Below are 18,422 nucleotides of genomic sequence, written 5' to 3'. Positions count from 1 at the left end.
AGAAGATGATGATATAGTGCATTCTTCTACAACATCGAAACCATCTTCCTAATGTCATGTAGGTCCCTCACGTGCTGCAGATTAGGGGTGTTCAGGGACGCTCAGTCTGACTGGGCTCTGAGGAGTTTGGAAACTGGATCAATGCCTTGGGCTCTTTGTTTTCCTGAGCAGCTTTTAGCCTGCTGGGAGAGGTCGCTGCTGTTGCCATGAAGAGGTGCGCTGGGTTCCCAACAATAGGTCAAAGTATCACCCACATGAATGTGAGGATCAAAGATTTGCCAGCGCAACACTGGATTGTAATGGCACATTATTTACTTCACCTGTCAGTTGAATTGTTGTATACTGATAGTAAAAAGTGATGGAAGATGCATATTTCCATTTCACTACGTTGCTTTGCCCCATTCCACTGTATGGTCGTGCTGACCTTATTAGAATTTGTTTGCCGTTTATGTGAACAAGACCTTTCTTAAATCACATTGGTCAACCTACATTTACACGCGCTATCAGATCGGATGTGAAAAGCGTGCCGCCGCAGCTTAGAGGAAGAGCACCGCGGATAAATTCGCTTTAGAGCACCGCGGCACCTGTGACATACAAATAATTTGCTTCTCAGAGGTTTACACTGCGCAAAACAATAGCACCTGTAGCGCTGGGTGACAACTTATCTGCCCCAGCTGAAACAGGAACAACATGCTCTGTCTCAGCGGTAATCTTTGATCAGCTGAAACGCTTTCTGTGATAAACATTGACTCGATCCCCATGGGCAATCACTCTATAGTACTGGCATCATGGGAGGTAATGTATGCATAGACGTGTTGAATTTGCCTTGGGCCCCTCGCACAAACACTCACACACACGCACGGACACACACCGTGCACAGTGAGATGAATTGCTACGCCACCTAGAATAAATACATATCAGCTACAGTGAGCTGGGGCGCTTTGCTCTTTCCTATTAATCCTCAGCATGGTGATTTATTGCAGGGTGCTTGTCAACAGCCATATAGTCCCCTGGAACTGTGGCCATCCGGGAGAAATAGTAGAGTTTAAGACTAAGGCCCAGCAGCTGCCCCGTAGTCTATTTATGTGCATTCTGGTCCACGCTGAGGGTGAATATATGGGTTGGTTGAACAACAACATTTTGCGCTAAGAGGAATGGGGCTGTAAAATAATCTATTTGCCATAATCCAAGTTTTAAATTGATGCCTTCCCAGATGTCACTGTTGTAGAGATTTGCATTTGCCAAGGTGAAAGGCCTGGATGCTCAGAAATCAGTTGTGCGCAGGAGAGTGAATGCTAAAGGGTCCTTCTGTAAGTTATTTTTATACTGTGTATGCATGGCACTGCATATTCAGCTCTGGGTGTTAACTCATCCGTTTGATTAATAGGACTTCCTCTGAAAAACACAGAGTGGCAGTAAAGCAGTGGGACTCTTTATTTAACAGCACCATCTAGTGGGCATCTCTGTGGCAAATAATTCATAATTCAAATGACAAATGAGAAATCGAAAACTGCGAATTGATCCCGACACTAAAGACTTGATCAGACTTTATACATTGATCAATTTTATGTTCACTTATTTATTTGAAGACAAGAGTCCTGCATGTAAAAGGAGAGCAAGAATTGTCCTCATATAACCATGAGATTTGATTTCTGCCTTAGAATTTTAGTGAACAGGGTAGTGAAGGACTTATACCCCTGCTATATGAATAATAATATGAAGGAATCCACCTTGGAAGTTTGTACAGTGCAAATTTATTAGACCACATGTCCCAGTGTAATGTTTACGACACAGTTGCTCTAAGTTAAAAGCACTGGAAATAAAGTCAGTTTTTCTGTTTCTGTAGTTGTTACTCCACCAATACGCAAAAGCTCTTTAATGGAAATCACACTTTTTCATGTTAAAATATAATTGGTGTTATCAGTCATTATCACAAGCGCCTTGAGGCGACTGTTGTTGTGGCACTGTATAAATAAAATTGAATTGAATCAATGAATTTACTTTTCTAAAAAGGCAAAAAACAATAAAGACGATTAGTTTTTGATTAATTTCCAAATTGCAGTTATTTTCTTACTTCCTGAAAAGAAAAATTAATTTTAGGGGTTGATTGTTAACCTTGATTAATTTTTGTTCAGTGTGCTGGCTCAAATTTGAAATGAATAAAGTTTGTGGTTTATGACATAATGCATATTAATATGACTTAGTTTTAAACAAGTTTTTGGCAGATTTCTACAATATTTGTTTTTGTTACATTTTAATACATTTGTTAACCTCTGTGTTTGCACACCTCAAAGAAGGCCCGATACATGCTCAATCACTAAAATAAAGGCTTTTTGGTACTTTTCTAAACCTACCACAAAAGCCTTGCATAGATTCATTTAGTGGAAGGTTTTTGGGCATACATGAGTGTCAGTGGTTTGAGGGACACCAATAACTCTCCTGTTATTTTCTTCTTCTTCTTTTTTTTTTAAGAAGTTCCCCACTAATTAAAAGCCAAACAATTTATTTTAGACTTTTATCACTAAGGAGTTTCCCAAATCTGTGAAGAATGGTGTATAGCTTACCTTATCTTACCAAATGTCACTTAAAAAAAATAATCCACAGCTACTTGAGGGAAAGAAATCAAGTAAATTATTTTTTTACTTTAACTTGTCTCTTTTCTGCCAAACACGTTACACTCAAATATGACTTTAGGGCAGGATGTGAAAGTCTATATATCTGTAACTGATAAGACAAAGAACCAGACAAACTACTGTGAAACTACTCGAGTGGGCCTCACATCTGAAAATACAGTATCAACTGTAATTATTGCAACATGAGCTTTATTATTTGTGTCTCACTAGATTTTCTTTTAAAACAAATCTAATTTTACAAACACCAAAGCATCTTAAACTTCAACTGCTGTTTTCAAACAGGATGACAATTTTCTTTGGATTGATTTAATGTGAATATTGACACAGTTACAACACATGACTCAGAAAACCCACAACAGGAACAGAGCACTTTTTCATACTGCAGGCGGCAAGGACACTTTGACTTGATAGCTACATACAAAAAACAAATAAGGCCACTCCACTTTAAAGCGTTATTGTCCGTTTGAGAGAAGACAGCGGCTTTCTTCGACTGAGTTTCCGCAGTGGTAGCGGACCTAAACAGTGGAAACTAAAAAGGTCTACGGATCTCACACATTTCACTGGTCACTGTCACGTGTTACATTTTAGAGGGAACTGCTATGGCTAATGTAGGTGATTATGAGGTTTCCAATGTGCTTTTCAGAAAAATGAACTTTAAAATGTGGTAAAAAAATAAAAATAAAAAAAAAAAATCACAGGGTAGATAAGCCACTGCTCATTGATTTTCAGCAATTACCCGTATTAAAAATGTTTTGACAATGAAAAGGAAGGACATCACTTTAGTTTGAGTTTAAAGCTACATTAGTATATTTTATTACCTCTTGTTTGCATCTGATGAAATAAGCCTAAAATATTTATAACACCGTTTACTCTGAATGTTCAGTTACCACAATTTCACATCACTGTTCAGTGAAATTAAATCAAATATGCTAGGTAAGCCTTGATGGTCCATCCGTGAAGAATATTTCAGTTACTAGAGATTGAAGACAGTTTGATTGGCTGTTACAGTCAGATAGTTACAATGATTGACAGCTAGATGGCGCTGTGAGGCTGTATTTGCAAAAAAAGCCCCCCTCCTCCAAAACAAACCCATCTGGTCATCTCTGCTCCACCTACCCATTTTATTTAGCTCCTCTCCGTCTCCAGCTCTGTTCTTCACCTCTACACCTCATCACTCCTTCCATCTCTCTCTCACCCTCCTCTCCTCAAGCCTCTGTATCCGTTTCCATCCATCTTTATCGCTTCCTCCCCACTAACCCCCACCCCCACAGCTGCTCTGTCCTCTACTGAGCAGCAACAGCCTGGGTTTCGCCTCCGGAGGTCACCAGCTCCATGAGGCTTCCTGAAGATGGTCGGTTCACCCCGGTGGCCCAGCTGAAGAACATTCTGAGGAGGGAAAAAAAAAAGGGGGGGGGGGGGGGACTTTTTGAGTAGTTGAATAAAATCTTATATATATATATATATATATATATATATATATATATATATATTATATGTGTACAATGTGCTGAACCTTTTGGTTCTTAGTAAGTGTGTTTGCTTTTTCCAGTTCATTTGTTGGAGTCAAGGAGGCAGAGATGTGTCTGGAAGATGAGCCACACCTCAATCATATTTCCCTGATTGTTTTATAAGATGCTGGCAGCGTCAGTTCTCTCTTGCTTTCCCTCTGGTGGGCTGGTTTTATTCCCTGGGTGACATCCTGCTCTATGACTGCAAATTCACAGCCTAAAAATGGTACCGTTAACTGCAGTTAAATACAACGCAATGGTCACGGAGTTAGTTTCTCACTCAGATCTGCCCCTCGCTCAATACATGTGCATCTTATGTTGAAAACAGTCAGCTTAGAGCTTCATTACAGGATGTCGCTGATCAGTGGTCGATGTCAAAGCTATATTTTTCTTTAATATACTGTCTGTAGTTGTAACCTTATTCTTTACATACATTTACAACTCTTTCCGTTCATCCCCCGTTACACACCAAATAACTGATCAGCATATCTAAATTTGTGTTTTTTTTTTAGTTAAATAAACCAATAACTCATCCAGTCATGTATTTAGCATAAATCATGAATCTAAAATCTAACAAGTCTAGCACCAAAGATGCCTTCAAATACCACGTGAGCTAGTCTGTTAACTTAAAACAGTAACATAAAATCTAAGTAAAAATAGCTTATACTGGAAATCAGTTCGGTTTAATAGATGAACAGTGGCCAGAAAGGTAAGCACAGAATAACAATAGGTGCTAAAACAAACTAACCGCCACCTTCATTAATTTCGGGTCACATAGACTGTTTCTATTTCTGTCTCCAGACCCTCATCTGTTTCCTAAGGGATTATCAAAGTGGATCAAATCCCATCTAATCTTCACTGGCCAACACAGACATAAACGCAGCCAAAGCCAAAGCGTTCATTCAGCTGTACACCAAGGATTAAAAGAAATTAACAAATTTATCAAAGCTTTAAGTAAAGGCAGAGTGGCTCATGTAGCTCAAAGTTCTATTTGTTAAGAAAAGTTTAATTGTCTCATTGTTGTTTAAAAACCCCCAGAAGAAGTCTATTTTGCCATCTTGTGGTGCAATTCTATATTTTAAATTTTATTTCTTTTTGGGTTAAAGATATTCATATGCAGCCAAACCTTCAGATCCTCAAAAGAAACCCATTCCAGTTCATGAAGATGTCAGAATACATAATATACATATAAGCAAAACAAATCTGTCCTAACAGAATTTTTAAGCAGCTACTTGCAAAACACTTTGTATTCTGTGTTCATGCCTCCTCATTCTTGTGCATAATTAGACATCCTCAGGTGTTTCCAGTCACTTTAATGTAACGTAGTTTGATAGCTGGAAGAGTTTCTGTGATCCCAAGCATCAAAGATAAATGTGACGATTACAGTGTCAGTCCCTGAGAATCAAAGAGCTTCTTAGTCCAATGCTGAACAATCAGAAAGAAATTCTGTTTCTTTGCCCACGCTGTCTTAATAACAGTGTGAACAATTGAGAGTCAGCAGGGGGGCCGTTGTGAACAGAAACACGCAGAGGAGCTGTACAGCAGTTGAACGATATCAAAGCATTTAAGAAGTATATTAATTTAAAATGTGAATAATAGGGCTCCTATAAAACTGAACATCTTGAACATTTCACCATTTGAAAATTGATAAAAACATATATACACACCCCCAATCTAAATAAAAACAAAGAAGAGAAAAAGACTGCTTTGGCACTCACTCTGCAATATACTCCAGCGGTGTCCAGGTACTGAAATCTGCTTTAGGCATGAACTTCCTGTTCATCGGTGTATCCAAGGTAACGCTGCCAAATGAAGCCAGATGACAATCAGGGTGAGTAGCTGCGTCTGAGCAGCACAGAGGAAGCAGAGCGTGCAGACTGCAGCATCTCCACACATACTATATATCACATGCAGTTTCTGAGGGGTTGAAGTCATTTCATAAGCATACTAAAACTGTATTTTACAGGAAAATCGATTATTCCGTATAAGTTAGACATCAACATTCAGCTTAAAAAAAAATGTTTAGGGATTATGGCAAAAGGCACAGGAGGCTTATTTTAAACTTGAAACAGCCATTGCTCAGACAATAAGGCTTGCAGTTTATGTGCTTGAGTGAGGACATTTGCATTGGGCGTGTTATCATCTGCCAGGGCAATCCTGTATTGTCAGACTGTGTATTCCTGCAAAAGCCATACAATGGGTAAACAACATTTTCATTCTATACTGTGCTTTGCAGAAATGTTCGGGTCACTATATGGTGGTGCCACAGCATCAGAGACCTGCATGCAGCAGAAATGCAAGTCATGGGGCTAATGTTAAACAGATGTGACAGTATGCTGGAGAGGCAGCCTGGCCCCATACTGGAGGAAAATGCAGCCAAACAGAGCGCGAGGGGTGGATACACCCCCTAAAAAGACATTTCTTTCTTCTCATGATGACAGTGCAAAAGCTGCTTTTATATCCAATAACTAAAGAGAGAGCGCAATGATGCAAATACAGCTGCGTGTCATTCATCTAAAGCATTCATGTGCAGATCCACTGCGTGGAACAGACACCCTTATTCATCTTTTATTCCTGCATCTTATCCTCACCTCGTACTTATCTATCCAACATAACAAAGAATACGCGGCACAGCTAATTTTATAGCTTTCATCTTCAGTCCTTTCACCGACTGCTTGCCGTGCTGGTGTATTTAAAGCAGCTCTATACATGACTTTTATGTTATGGTGAATACAGAACACATTTTTAAACCTGCGTCTGTAGCGCAAAAAAATGACTTGAATTCATCCTACCGGTTTGTCAGTCCTGTTTTATTAATAAAAGTCTGCTGCTGGATATGGATTAGAGACAAATCTGCTCCCTAAAAATATTAAAAACACACTAGAAGAAGCAATATACAGTATTACCCTGCAAGCGGAACACCAGCACACTATCCAAGGAGAAAAAGAAATATTTTTTTCATAACATACATGCTTTTGCTAATACAGGCAATCTAGGGGTTTCTGTGTTACCACAAAATCAACTATTTTTACCCCATAAAAACAATTCAGGTGGGTTCTTAAAGTAGCCACCAAGGTTAGTCCATGTCAGCAGGACGAAGAGGAGTGCAGAGGCACCTGCAGACAATTCCTTGGTGAAAATTGTAAAACCCAGTGTGGAAAAAGACGACATGTAGACACATGTATTAAAAAAAAAAAAAAATCCACGCAAGCGTAAGATTTATTTCTGAGTAAAAACCAGGGAGCCGTGTTTCCCTTTTCATTTCCATTTAAATTCTAATTACAAACTCACCGCACACAGTAATGAGCAGTAACTGTATAATATAATTAAAGCCACTTGTTTTCTCATAATAAAAAGAGCAACTTATGTTTTGAGGAAAGCACATTTGTGTGAATTGTACAGTCGAAAAAAGCTTAAAAATATATTAAAAACTATTGTAGCTTCTTATTTTAAAAGGTTAATAAAATCATGCTAGGCCATATAAAGCTATTAAATTCTATTAGCTTCAGTTTGATGCTTTTTGCTAGCAGGGATAAACCAGAGATTTTACACATGAAGTGTGCTCAGGATTATCTCGACTACGTTTTAAAATCTTTGAAAAACAGACTGGGGATGAAAGCTGGTAAGGACTGCTTTTAATTATTCAATACTGGTAACTTTGTTTCCTGTAAGTCTGGCTTTCCAGTTGTATCTGCTGTAAATACAAACTAATCTAATCTGAGGGTGAGAAGAGAGCAATAGACTTTTCTAGTTTTAATCTAGCAGAGAAGACTTTTTGTTGATTGTTCCTTTAAGGACAGCACATGCTAGAGCTGCTTTTGTACACCTTGATTGTGTTTTATTTCAGTACTCACGGTAGTATAGCGACAGCAGCAGTGTCGGCAGGCATCCCGCTGTTTTTTGCTGCGAGACTCTGACACAGCTGGTGGACGGCTGCTTTGGCCATGCCATATCCTATCATGCCTGGGGGTTGCAGTGGAAACATTATTATTTTAGTATCCTGGAGAAAATTCAGCTTGCAAAAGGCAACGCACAACACAATATAATCGTTACACAGAAAGTGGACGGTACTGATTTGTTGAGAGGGGTCAAGTGGACAGACCAGACGTCTGTGAATCTATGTGAGGAACATCTTGAGACTTTCAAATGCTTCCCTGTCTTTTACATGGTTTGTAAACGTTAATATCGACTTACGGCTTGACAGTCTGCTTACTTGCATACTGAATCTGCACATGAACCCAGCCTGGGAGAAGGAATTTTCTGACTCTTCAGCATCTGGAAACAGTAAGTGTCTCTTCCCCCTAAATGATCTTATGAGAGGCTTATAAATCCCCAACCAATAGAAACGAGGGGTGGTGGCATGACTTTGCTATCAAGCTTTTGTTTTTCCTGCAAGAGCAAACACTAGTAAGGAATACCAGTCTTGCAAATGCAAGACAGTATACACTCACTGTATACTGACCAGATTAGAATGTGAATTTAGACAACCAGACATGTTCAGCCCATCATTAAAAAACAAAAATCTGATTTCTGGCTCTGTTGCATGAATGCACATACATTGATTGATAGCTTTAAAGCCATTATGCTGCCATAAACACTACCTCGCTGTAGTTGAAGCTGAAGTGATGATGAAACCAGTAGATTGATGGTCTTTACTACGTGTATGAGTGGTTTTGTGCATGTGACACACGTGGAAGCTCCTGAACTGCTCTTGCCTTCTGTATTTGTGTCCCATTCAGAGGCCTCAGCAGAGGCGACTCATATCATCTCAGCCATCAGTGAGGTCCCATCAGTCCCTGCTCCATGTGACACAGAGGCAGCAGCAGTCAAAGGTATCTTCACTGAAACAGGACCTTGCTGTGAGGCTACAGTGCTAACCACTGCACGTCCTTCTTTATCGTCATTATGCAGTCACAAAGCAAAACTCTGGGCGGCAGCTTAGAAGAGCCATTATCTAAACCACAGACAAATCCACAGTGGGCACATGGTATATACGATTAAATCCTCTCCTGTGGGTGGAGCTCTGGCTTGGTGTTGGCGCTCTGTGCAGTAGAGTATCACTTCCTGTTCCTGTTACAAGCACAGCAGTGTTTTAGCCAATTGAATTAAATATTGATATGTTATCTTTACGTGCTTTATCCAAAGTGTGTAGCTGAGCGACCTTTCTCTCCTGCACTTTCCTGCTCAGGTGTTGAGTTACTCCTCGGCTTCCTTTAGTAATAACGACTCTTGTAATACATGTAACCTGTAACTTCATCACAGTAGACGTCTTTCTGAAAGCGCTGCAACTACGTTTAAGAATATAATCCACCCACTGTTATCATCGTCAATGCCCTGTACCAACACAGAGCAGAGCAGCTATCTGAACGCTACCCCAACAGAGGTCGATTATCTTGTTAATAATTTCACCTCCTCACTACGTACGACTCTGGATACTGTAGCTCCAGTGAAAACTAAGGTCTCTAATCAGAAGTACCTGACCCCCGTGGTATAATTCTCAAACACTTTGAGTTATCTTCAATAATTACTTCCTCCAAACCATCAACGTGTCTTTTAGACCCCATTCCTACAAAACTGCTCAAAGAAGTCCTGCCATTGATTAATTCTTCGATCTTAAATATGATCAACCTATCTCTAATAATCAGCTATGTACCACAGGCCTTCAAGGTGGCTGCAGTTAAACCTTTACTCAAAAAGCCATCTCTAGACCCAGCAGTCTTAGCTAATTATAGGCCAATCTCCAACCTTCCTTTCATATAAAACATCCTTGAAAGAGTAGTTGTCAAACAGCTAACAGATCATCTGCAGAGGAATGGTTTATTTGAAGAGTTTCAGTCAGGTTTCAGAGTTCATCACAGCACAGAAACAGCTTTAGTGAAGGTTACAAATGATCTTCTTATGGCCTCTGACAGTGGACTCATCTCTGTGCTTGTCCTTCTTGACCTTAGTGCAGCATTCGATACTGTTGACCATAATATCCTATTAGAGCGATTAGAACATGCTGTAGGTATTACAGGTATTGCACTGCAGTGGTTTGTATCATATCTATCTAATAGACTCCAATTTGTGCATGTAAATGGAGAGTCCTCTTCACACACTGAGGTTAATTATGGAGTTCCACAGGGTTCAGTGCTAGGACCAATTCTGTTTACAGTATACATGCTTCCACAATAGAGGATGCTTTCTGTTGTGCATCTGTAGACGTTCACGATTAAATTCATAATGTTGAAACAAACAAAATAATAGTCATTGCAAAATGCAGCACATATGATTATTATGTTGGTCAGGATGATGGTAGTGATTAGCATTTTCACCTCACAGCAAGAAGGTTTGACCTGCTGGTCTCCATGAGTTCTCCATGTTGTGTGAAACATGGATGCAGACTAGTTAACTTGTGCAATAGCCCAAGTTGAGTAAGTAGTTACGGTATTTTTCATTTAATGCCGGAGACAGAATATGAAGCAAATCTGCACCAAAGTTGAAATGTTTTTAACGTGCACGTCACTGAGGCGTCTACATTTGCAAAGATTTTGCAGAAACTTCATTTGTGGTGTGAACATACAATAATAGCACTTCATGTTCTTTCATGGCTGAAAGTCCAGCAGTCTCGAGGATTACTGGGGTTGTTTAGGTCTGTGTTTGTGTGTTTTCTCTCGAAGAGTGCTGTGAATTTGCAATTTTGAGTTGTTATAGTTTGCATTAGACGCTTGATAACTGCTGCGCCATCATGCTGATCACTTCTCTCATCTGCTTTATTCTTCAATAACTAAGCTTAATTATTTAGTCTTGTAACAGACACACTCAATAGTTACCAAATGATTAAACTCCAAATCTCATGCTGATAATTTAGTGATTCTATCTAACAGCAGCGGCAACTGGTTGCAGTAAAACAAATGCAATAGGTGCCAACTAAGGTTTTTCAAGTTATATACTGACTCTAGGATTACCACTGCATCCACTGGAAGTCTCTTCATCTCTGTTCTGCATGAGAGACTGGTTTGACTACTGACTTATCATCTAGTGAATGTTAAATGAGGCCGGAATGGAGTTCTCCAAGGAATTTAACAGGCTACAAGTTGCATATCTGGGAGGATAATCACAAACCATGAAAATTTCACGAGGCCAAGCAAAGAGCTCGGCATTCCTTTTGAACTGTCTGGGGTTCAAACTCTGCTCTTAAGCTTAACTGTGGGGTCAAATTCTCAAAAAGGGCAGTCATAAAATTTCCAACCTTTTCTTCACCTGCTGGCTTTTTGTTTTTTCCTTTCAGATTTCTAGTAAATTGGGTTTGCTCCTCAGAGAAAGAAGCTAAGAAACAAGATTGATGTGCTACTGGGGTATGTTGAGCCTAAACCCAACCATGGTAACTTACGCTGAACACAGAACCAAGTCGTGAGCAGGTTTTTTACCAAGTTTTGGGTTGAAATTGGCTGAAAGTGCCACGTTTTTAGTTTGTTTTCACAACTTGCCCCAAATGCAGTATATATTCTTTACTGAAGGAAAACACTTTACACATGTTGGGCCACACATTACTAACACCACCAAAATGAAGCTCTAAAGTAAAGTTACAGAAATGCAAACTACACAAACTGGAAATGTACAAAAAGGAAATTTTCATGTAGATGATGCAGAAAATGCAGATTTTTTTGTGGTCCCTGTTATGAGGGTCATGCCCGTTATCTCTGACTGGGTTTTAGGTTTTGTCAAGACAGCAAACACAAAGAAAGCCTGAGTTTGTAAAATCTGCTGCGTCGTAAATCCCTCTGAAAGACGAGTATGACAAGAACTTTTAACTACTTTAAACATTTGGTCAACTCAAAATCAACGTACATTTTCAGTGTATTAAGCAATTCCCTTCATTTGGTCTGTTATCTCACACACCTGCAGCATTTAACAGCCTTTTCATCCATTAAACTTTGATGAACAACAACAAAGTCAAAGTCAGTACAATTACTCATCCTAATATCCTTTCCCGTTTCCTCTTCATAGATGATCTGGATTTGGCTCATTAACTCTCCACTCATCTTGTTTGATCAAAGCACTCAAAAAATAAATAAATAAAATAAAGGATGAGTGTAGGTGCCTCTTAAACCCGTTTGTTACATTTCTTAACATTTGGTACTTGTTAATGCCTCGTGTTTAATTAGAATTTGAAGATTTCTTCCCCGCATGTTTACTATGCAGAGCTCTACCTAAATGCTCGCACTGCAGAGAGCAACTAAAATGCTTTAGTCTGATACGTTAAAACACTGCATGGGGACATTGTGTGAGGACCAACAACTGCTGAGTCACTGTCTTCCTAAGCCGGCAGCCAATGAGCTCTTCGGCTCTGTGTGGGCTGCTGAGCCAGGGCTTTGTGTAGCTGTAGAATTGGATCATAGCCCATCACATGGCCAGCTTGGTCACAGGAGGGGTTTTTACAAATCACATGGCCCTGGATTTAAGCCTTTATGGACACTACATGAGCTGACGAGCTGGACCAGTATCACATGCTAACAAGGCTGCAACTAACAAAGTATTTGACTATACCAATTAATCATAGATGTAGACTTTAATTAATTAAGTTGAATAAAGTGATTTCTTTGGACTCTGTCTTAATTGGTTGTTTAAGTGGCTGAGTATTAAACAACCCCATGGACGGCCTGTTCTAGTATGTGAATAAACATTTAGGCATAAAATCGTTGTTAATTTTAGACACTTTGTTCCTAGCACCCTGTCGCAAAAAACAAACCTAATTTGTTCTAATTTCATTAATTAATATACAAAAACAAAGCCAAAGATATCACAGTTTCACAGATATAAAATAGGATTTTGCACCAACAAGATGAATGCTGAAGAACTATTAACCAACCATTTTTTGGGGAAAAAATTAAATTTAAATTTTCCTTTGGTCTAATTAAATACTTTCATTAACCTTATTTTTTATTTATTCACTCTTGCCCCGGATATCTTAAAACGATTAAGCAGGTCATGGTTGAGTCGATTGCTCAACAATACAGGGGAAGGTTTGTGGTGGACAAACATGCTGTTTTGGCAATCAAACCAATTACTTTTTGTTTGTGAAACAGACTCACTAACCAGTGAGCACCACTGCTGCCGCAGAGCTCATCAGCGATTCTGTCTTTTTCCCTTCTGTTTTGCTTCTTGGATCAATGTTATCGACACATTTCGCCCCCCAATCGCACACACTGCTGTGAGCAGGTGCGCCTCTGATCAGTGTGTCAATTACCCTGGTCAAAGTCTGTAACCCTGAGGAGCGGGCCATCAGTTCGCTATGATGAGAACAGTAAACACTCAACAAAAACTGTGTGCCTCACCGCTGGTGCCTGACTGGGCTGCTTTAGCTCCAGCCAGAGTCAGCAGTCCGCCTGTTTTTAGGTGCAAGGCAGCAAGGTGGCTGGAGATGGTTGAGGTCCACACGCTCTGTTTCCACATCAAATCGGCATTTTTGTACAAGTCTGTAGGAGAATACAGAGAACAACATCTTAGCCTGGCTCTTCAAAGCAGTGCCGAAAGCTACGAGTACCTCTAAAAGGTTTGTTTGATCTGTACAAAAACTTGAGTAAAAAAGATCAAATTACCATTTTTACAGGGTTACTGTGTCAGATTATTTCTTGGCTTGGACCAGAAACGTCCTGAAGTCTTACCAGACTGCCTGATAACCGTTCATTGCCAAAAATCATTGCTGGCACGTAACTCATCTATTAAATGGCAAATTGCTGTTTATAAACACTGGTATTTGTAAAGATTTAATACACTAAGTTGTTAATCTGAGCCGGGTAGACCAGCTGTTTTGAGTAGCTTCAATAATGCCAGTCTTTTCATCTTTGCCAGAAACTGAGTGCCTTATCCTCCAAATGTTTGAAATGGCTGAATTTGCAGCAACCACAAAATTCTTATTAGCTGCACAGTGCACATCAATTCTGGCACTTCAAGAGAACTGCTGCTTTCCCTTTGCTGCCAGGTACAGCTATGGAATAAATACCAAAAAGCTAACTGGCAGAACAAAAATCTGGCAAGCTTTTGGCCCCGCAGAACAAGATTTAAACACTTCTAAGTAAATGAGATTCAAGAAAAAGTCTAATCACAAATATCCCTTAGACTTTATTTAATTACACAGCAAATTGTTTTCAAGTTCACAATTATGCATGGGAGACTGCAGGAAAGCTGGTTGATTATTAACACCAAAACAAATAATAATTAAAAAAAGGTTGAACTCTGACCTTTGGAACTACAGTTTCCTCCCGCCCATCCTCCCGCCACGCACAAGATGGCATCCACTTTCTGTTCCCCTAGCAACTGGGCCACATCTGCCGTCACCTGCACAAAATGAGAGCAAACTGCTAACACGATGACATAAAGCTACTGGGCTGACGCACGAGCTGAATGGCATTTAAATGTCAACTAATCATCAGCTGGAGAGTGTTTGTTCTCGTAAACAAACAAAGGAGGATAGCTGTAGAAATTATCCTCACTCAGTCAGTGTACTGTTAGATTTCTAAAAACACACTTTTTATTTTATAAAGTGCAAAAAATATCTTACCAAAAGCAATTATACAGAGAGAAGGAATGCTACCGATTTTTATCAAAGTCACATAAAATGGGCAAAAAGACATGCATCAAATGATAAATATATTTCTGTGTGTCAAATAAGACCGCTCAGATCAGCTTTAATAGTTTTACCTACCTTGGGTTTTTATACCCTCTCTACCCTTAGACGCTCTCAATGAACAGATTTGAACTATAAAAGCTACTAAGGTGTTCAAGAAAAAGAAGTATAGTTTAGATAACCATTAATGCTGCCTAAACAAATAAGAAAAAGAAAATCATCACAGTAATCTGACTCTATCATAACCTCTCTACTACAAAAACCGAAATCCCCACTTTCTCAGTTGACCTGAACGCAGCATTAGCTTACACACATTTTAGCAACTCTACTATTACTCAACAATGCAAATAGTTGTAATAATAATAAAAATAAAAAATAATAAAATAAAAAAAAACAACAAACAAATGTTATTAGAGTTATACTAAAGTCATATGAAAAGTCTGACTTTAGCTGTCGCAGTAACAGCCCTACTCCTGTCTGTTAGCGCTTCAGTTTTTGCACTGATGAGTCAGAAAGATCTGTAGAGCACCTGTCCTGCTTGCTCGGTGAAAGACTCCGTCATCTTCACGATCACGTTTTCATTAGCCTCTTCATTTGCAACCATGTCGATGCTGGCGACCCACTATTTAGTGCACAGAGAAAGAGAAATATAGTTAGCTCACCGTTTATCAGTGCTAGCATGCTAGCGTTAGCTGTCACCACTCACCCATCCTTTAGATTTGAAATACGCGACACACTTTGAGCCCAGAGCGCCTCTCCCACCGTAAATGATCACCCGGTTAGCAGCCATGTTCACGCTCCAGTTACCCGTCAGGAGTGAGAGCGAGAGAGCTGCAGGGATTGAGCTTAGAAGAGCAGAAGGAGGAGGAGGAATAGGAGGCGTTTCTCTGAATGAGCAACAAGTTGGTTAAACTAATGCTGCGTTCAACGACTGTAGGAAATCACCCACTCCAAAGTGAATCCTGAAGCGAATCAAGCTGAGAGCTGAAACCAAAAACTGCAGTTCTTGAAATAGGCACCGGAGAGCGAGTCAATCCCCACAGCCAAACTTTACAGCAATAAAAAGCACGTGGTCAATGCCCGTACACTGAAAAGGAGTATAGAAAAGTAAATAATAATAATGATTTTAAATAACATGCTTATGTTACAGAAAAAAGTTTGTCCTCCAAGGACAGGAAGCTGTAACTGGTAACTCTCTGCTAATTTGAGTTACTGAACAGAACCTGTCCATCTGCTGTTGGTGCATTTTTGTGAGCAAAAGTCTAAAAATGTTATTATTATGGACGATGGATTTAGATTTAGGTTTTAAAAGTGAATTCAATGCAGAAGTGCCTTAAACCTGAGCTGTTTTAACAGCCAATGGCAGGTGAAACACTAAAAGGCTGCTAAAAGGATTCTGTTTGAACTCTATGAAAAAATGGCCTTGTTGTTGTCTGACTTGTTGTTCTTTTACCTAATCAAACACTTTACAAGAGACTTTTTAGGCTTACTCGCTGGAAAAACGTTAGTGAATGAACATGTGGCTTCATATCAGGGACTTGAAAACTCGATGGGTCACACCACAGCGGGTACATGCATCATCATATGACTTTGTCACTTGGCAATAATTAGCAAGTGTGTGTCTTACCATTGAACCCAGTGACTCTGGATGAAAACATACAGTTTCTGGATGCACCTTGCTAAATCTCCCTGTCTTCAAATGTGGTTCCTTTTTATGGACAAAAAGCTAACACTGAGAGTTCAAAATGTTAGTCCAGAACCCAGCAGGTGACGTTCTAGAGGACAGGTGTCAAACACAAGGCCCGGGGGACATAAATGGCCTATTAAAGACTCTAATCTGGCCCACTAAGTGTGTAGATTTTGATCTTTTAACTATATTTTCACAAGATTTATAGCTTTTCCAGTTGAGACAGACTTCTTCCCCCAACCCTGTTACCATAATTACTACACCAAAGTAATTAACTATCACTTAAACAATTAAGTGAAAGAAAAATCACTGTTTTTCCACTATCTACTATAGCTATAGACATTGGGTTTGTTTTGTTTGTTTGTTTTTTTTTTTTTACAGTGAGTCTACAATCAAATACTGTGTTTGGGAGGTTTGTTTTGTTTTTTGGGAAATTAACAAATGCTACATGTTTTATAATTACAGAAGAGTGTGGCTGAATTTTAAAAAGCTCGCTTATTTAAATGCTAAAAGGTTAACTGTATAGCTGCACCAAATGAAGCAGTTGCTTGTAAAAAGACTACATTAACATTCACGTGGGATTTTTAAATGGAGATTTTCTCTTTAGAATTTGAAAAATCTCTGTCTCTATGAAGATGCAAAAAAGAAAAGAAAAGGAAAGAAAAAAAAGGAAAAATGTGGTGGTATAACCTTAACTGTAAAGAAATGTTAGCCAATCAGAAGCCAGTAACAACAGAGTGCGTGCAACAGCAGAGATTCTGCTGTCAAAAAAGAGAAAAAGATGATTTTCAAAAGCTCTGTTTTTAGTAACCAATAAAACTATTTACATGTACATGGCCATAAAAGGTAGAACAGAATAGCCATGGTCCTTGACATTGTGTGTAAATAAAACATGTTTTTGTTCAGAAAAGGGTAAAAACATAAAGACTTGTGTCTTTTTACTATACAGGCACACATAGCATTATTTCAAAATTTCATGGCTCATAGTGAGTCTACGCTGGATAGTCGCAACATTGGTGCCCTTAATCAAAATCCCTATGGAGAATATGAATGGGATTTTTACTTTCAAGTCTCATTGTTTGAGTTTTATTGTAGAAAAATGTTCACATCTGGTTTGAAAAAAGTAGATGGCCAAAATACCAAACCCAATGCTTCAAAAACCACTTTAAAAAGTCTTTTCTACAGTTTGTCTATCACACAAGGTTAAAGGTGAAAATGTTGTTAGATGGTTTGGATTATTTGCAAAAAATTTTTTTAAAAAAATACACATCCTAATCTTTATCTTCATAGCAAAATCTTAGTTGGACAGAGTGATTCATCCTGTCTGAATCTTGAAAATGTCAGTGCCCAAAAGCTATAATGGACACAAAGATGTTTTTAAATGACAAGTGCTTAAGTAATCGAATAGCCCAGGCTGCTCTGAGAATAGGTCTTCATTAAGGAAATGGTACATGTCTACTGAGCTTTATCATACATGAATATGTTACAGGCAAGCCTAGTGTGCAGTAATTCACCTATAATGCTAAAATCTTGGTCATTTCCATTTTCTGTATAAAATTCAGGCAGTAATTTCAGATACGTTACAAGTGGGAGAAACAACTAAAGGCTGATGTTTTTATATTTTGCATTTGAAAAAAAAATGGCATCATTTTCACTAAATTGTATAATAGAAAAAACCTCGCAAATGTTGCAGATCTCTTAAACCATTTAATTTTATATAGTGAGCACTAGGTGCTGCTATAAGGCTGAAAGGTTTACAACATAGGACTGAGCTCTGTCTTTCCATTAGTTGCTGCTGTGCTGCTGTGCTGCCTGTGCTGAGCCAAAGCGGCATGCCAACGAGACATCCCTGCCTCTCATGAATTATACAAACAAGATGGCCCTAGCTTCCTTGTCACTGTAGTGAAGCCCCGATCTGTCACCTCACCTGGATATGACACACACCTCTGCTACTGGGAATAAGTGCTTGGTTTGTCTAGTCTGAC

General features: G+C 39.1%; 1 protein-coding gene across 1 annotated transcript; it reads right to left on the bottom strand.

Moving 5' to 3' along the window:
• Positions 1 to 2,780: 2,780 nt before the first annotated feature.
• Positions 2,781 to 15,666, bottom strand: qdpra (quinoid dihydropteridine reductase a). Its single transcript, XM_006798866.2, has 7 exons — positions 15,457 to 15,666; positions 15,280 to 15,372; positions 14,365 to 14,461; positions 13,459 to 13,599; positions 7,996 to 8,104; positions 5,860 to 5,943; positions 2,781 to 4,019 (listed from the first exon to the last, which is right to left on the bottom strand). Exons 1-7 carry the CDS (start codon positions 15,538 to 15,540, stop codon positions 3,917 to 3,919), a joined length of 711 nt encoding a protein of 236 aa, XP_006798929.1. The 5' UTR covers positions 15,541 to 15,666; the 3' UTR covers positions 2,781 to 3,916.
• Between the last annotated feature and the right edge of the window lie 2,756 nt (positions 15,667 to 18,422).

Source organism: Neolamprologus brichardi, chromosome 2 (genome assembly GCF_056152115.1).
Source record: "Neolamprologus brichardi isolate AB-2024 chromosome 2, ASM5615211v1, whole genome shotgun sequence".
NCBI lineage: Eukaryota > Metazoa > Chordata > Actinopteri > Cichliformes > Cichlidae > Neolamprologus > Neolamprologus brichardi.
The sequence above is the reverse complement of the archived record's forward strand: the minus strand, read 5'-3'. Positions and strand labels throughout refer to the sequence as shown.

Bases quoted from the DNA above. Each gene is read 5' to 3' on its own strand.
- qdpra (XM_006798866.2), bottom strand. From the start codon at position 15,540: ATGGCTGCTAACCGGGTGATCATTTACGGTGGGAGAGGCGCTCTGGGC. The intron at 14,462-15,279 runs GTGCTCTACAGA...CATTTTGTGCAG, and splicing joins TCACCGAGCAAGCAGGACAG to GTGACGGCAGATGTGGCCCA. The intron at 5,944-7,995 runs GTGAGTACTGAA...TTCATTTGGCAG, and splicing joins GCTGCTGTCGCTATACTACC to CGTTACCTTGGATACACCGA.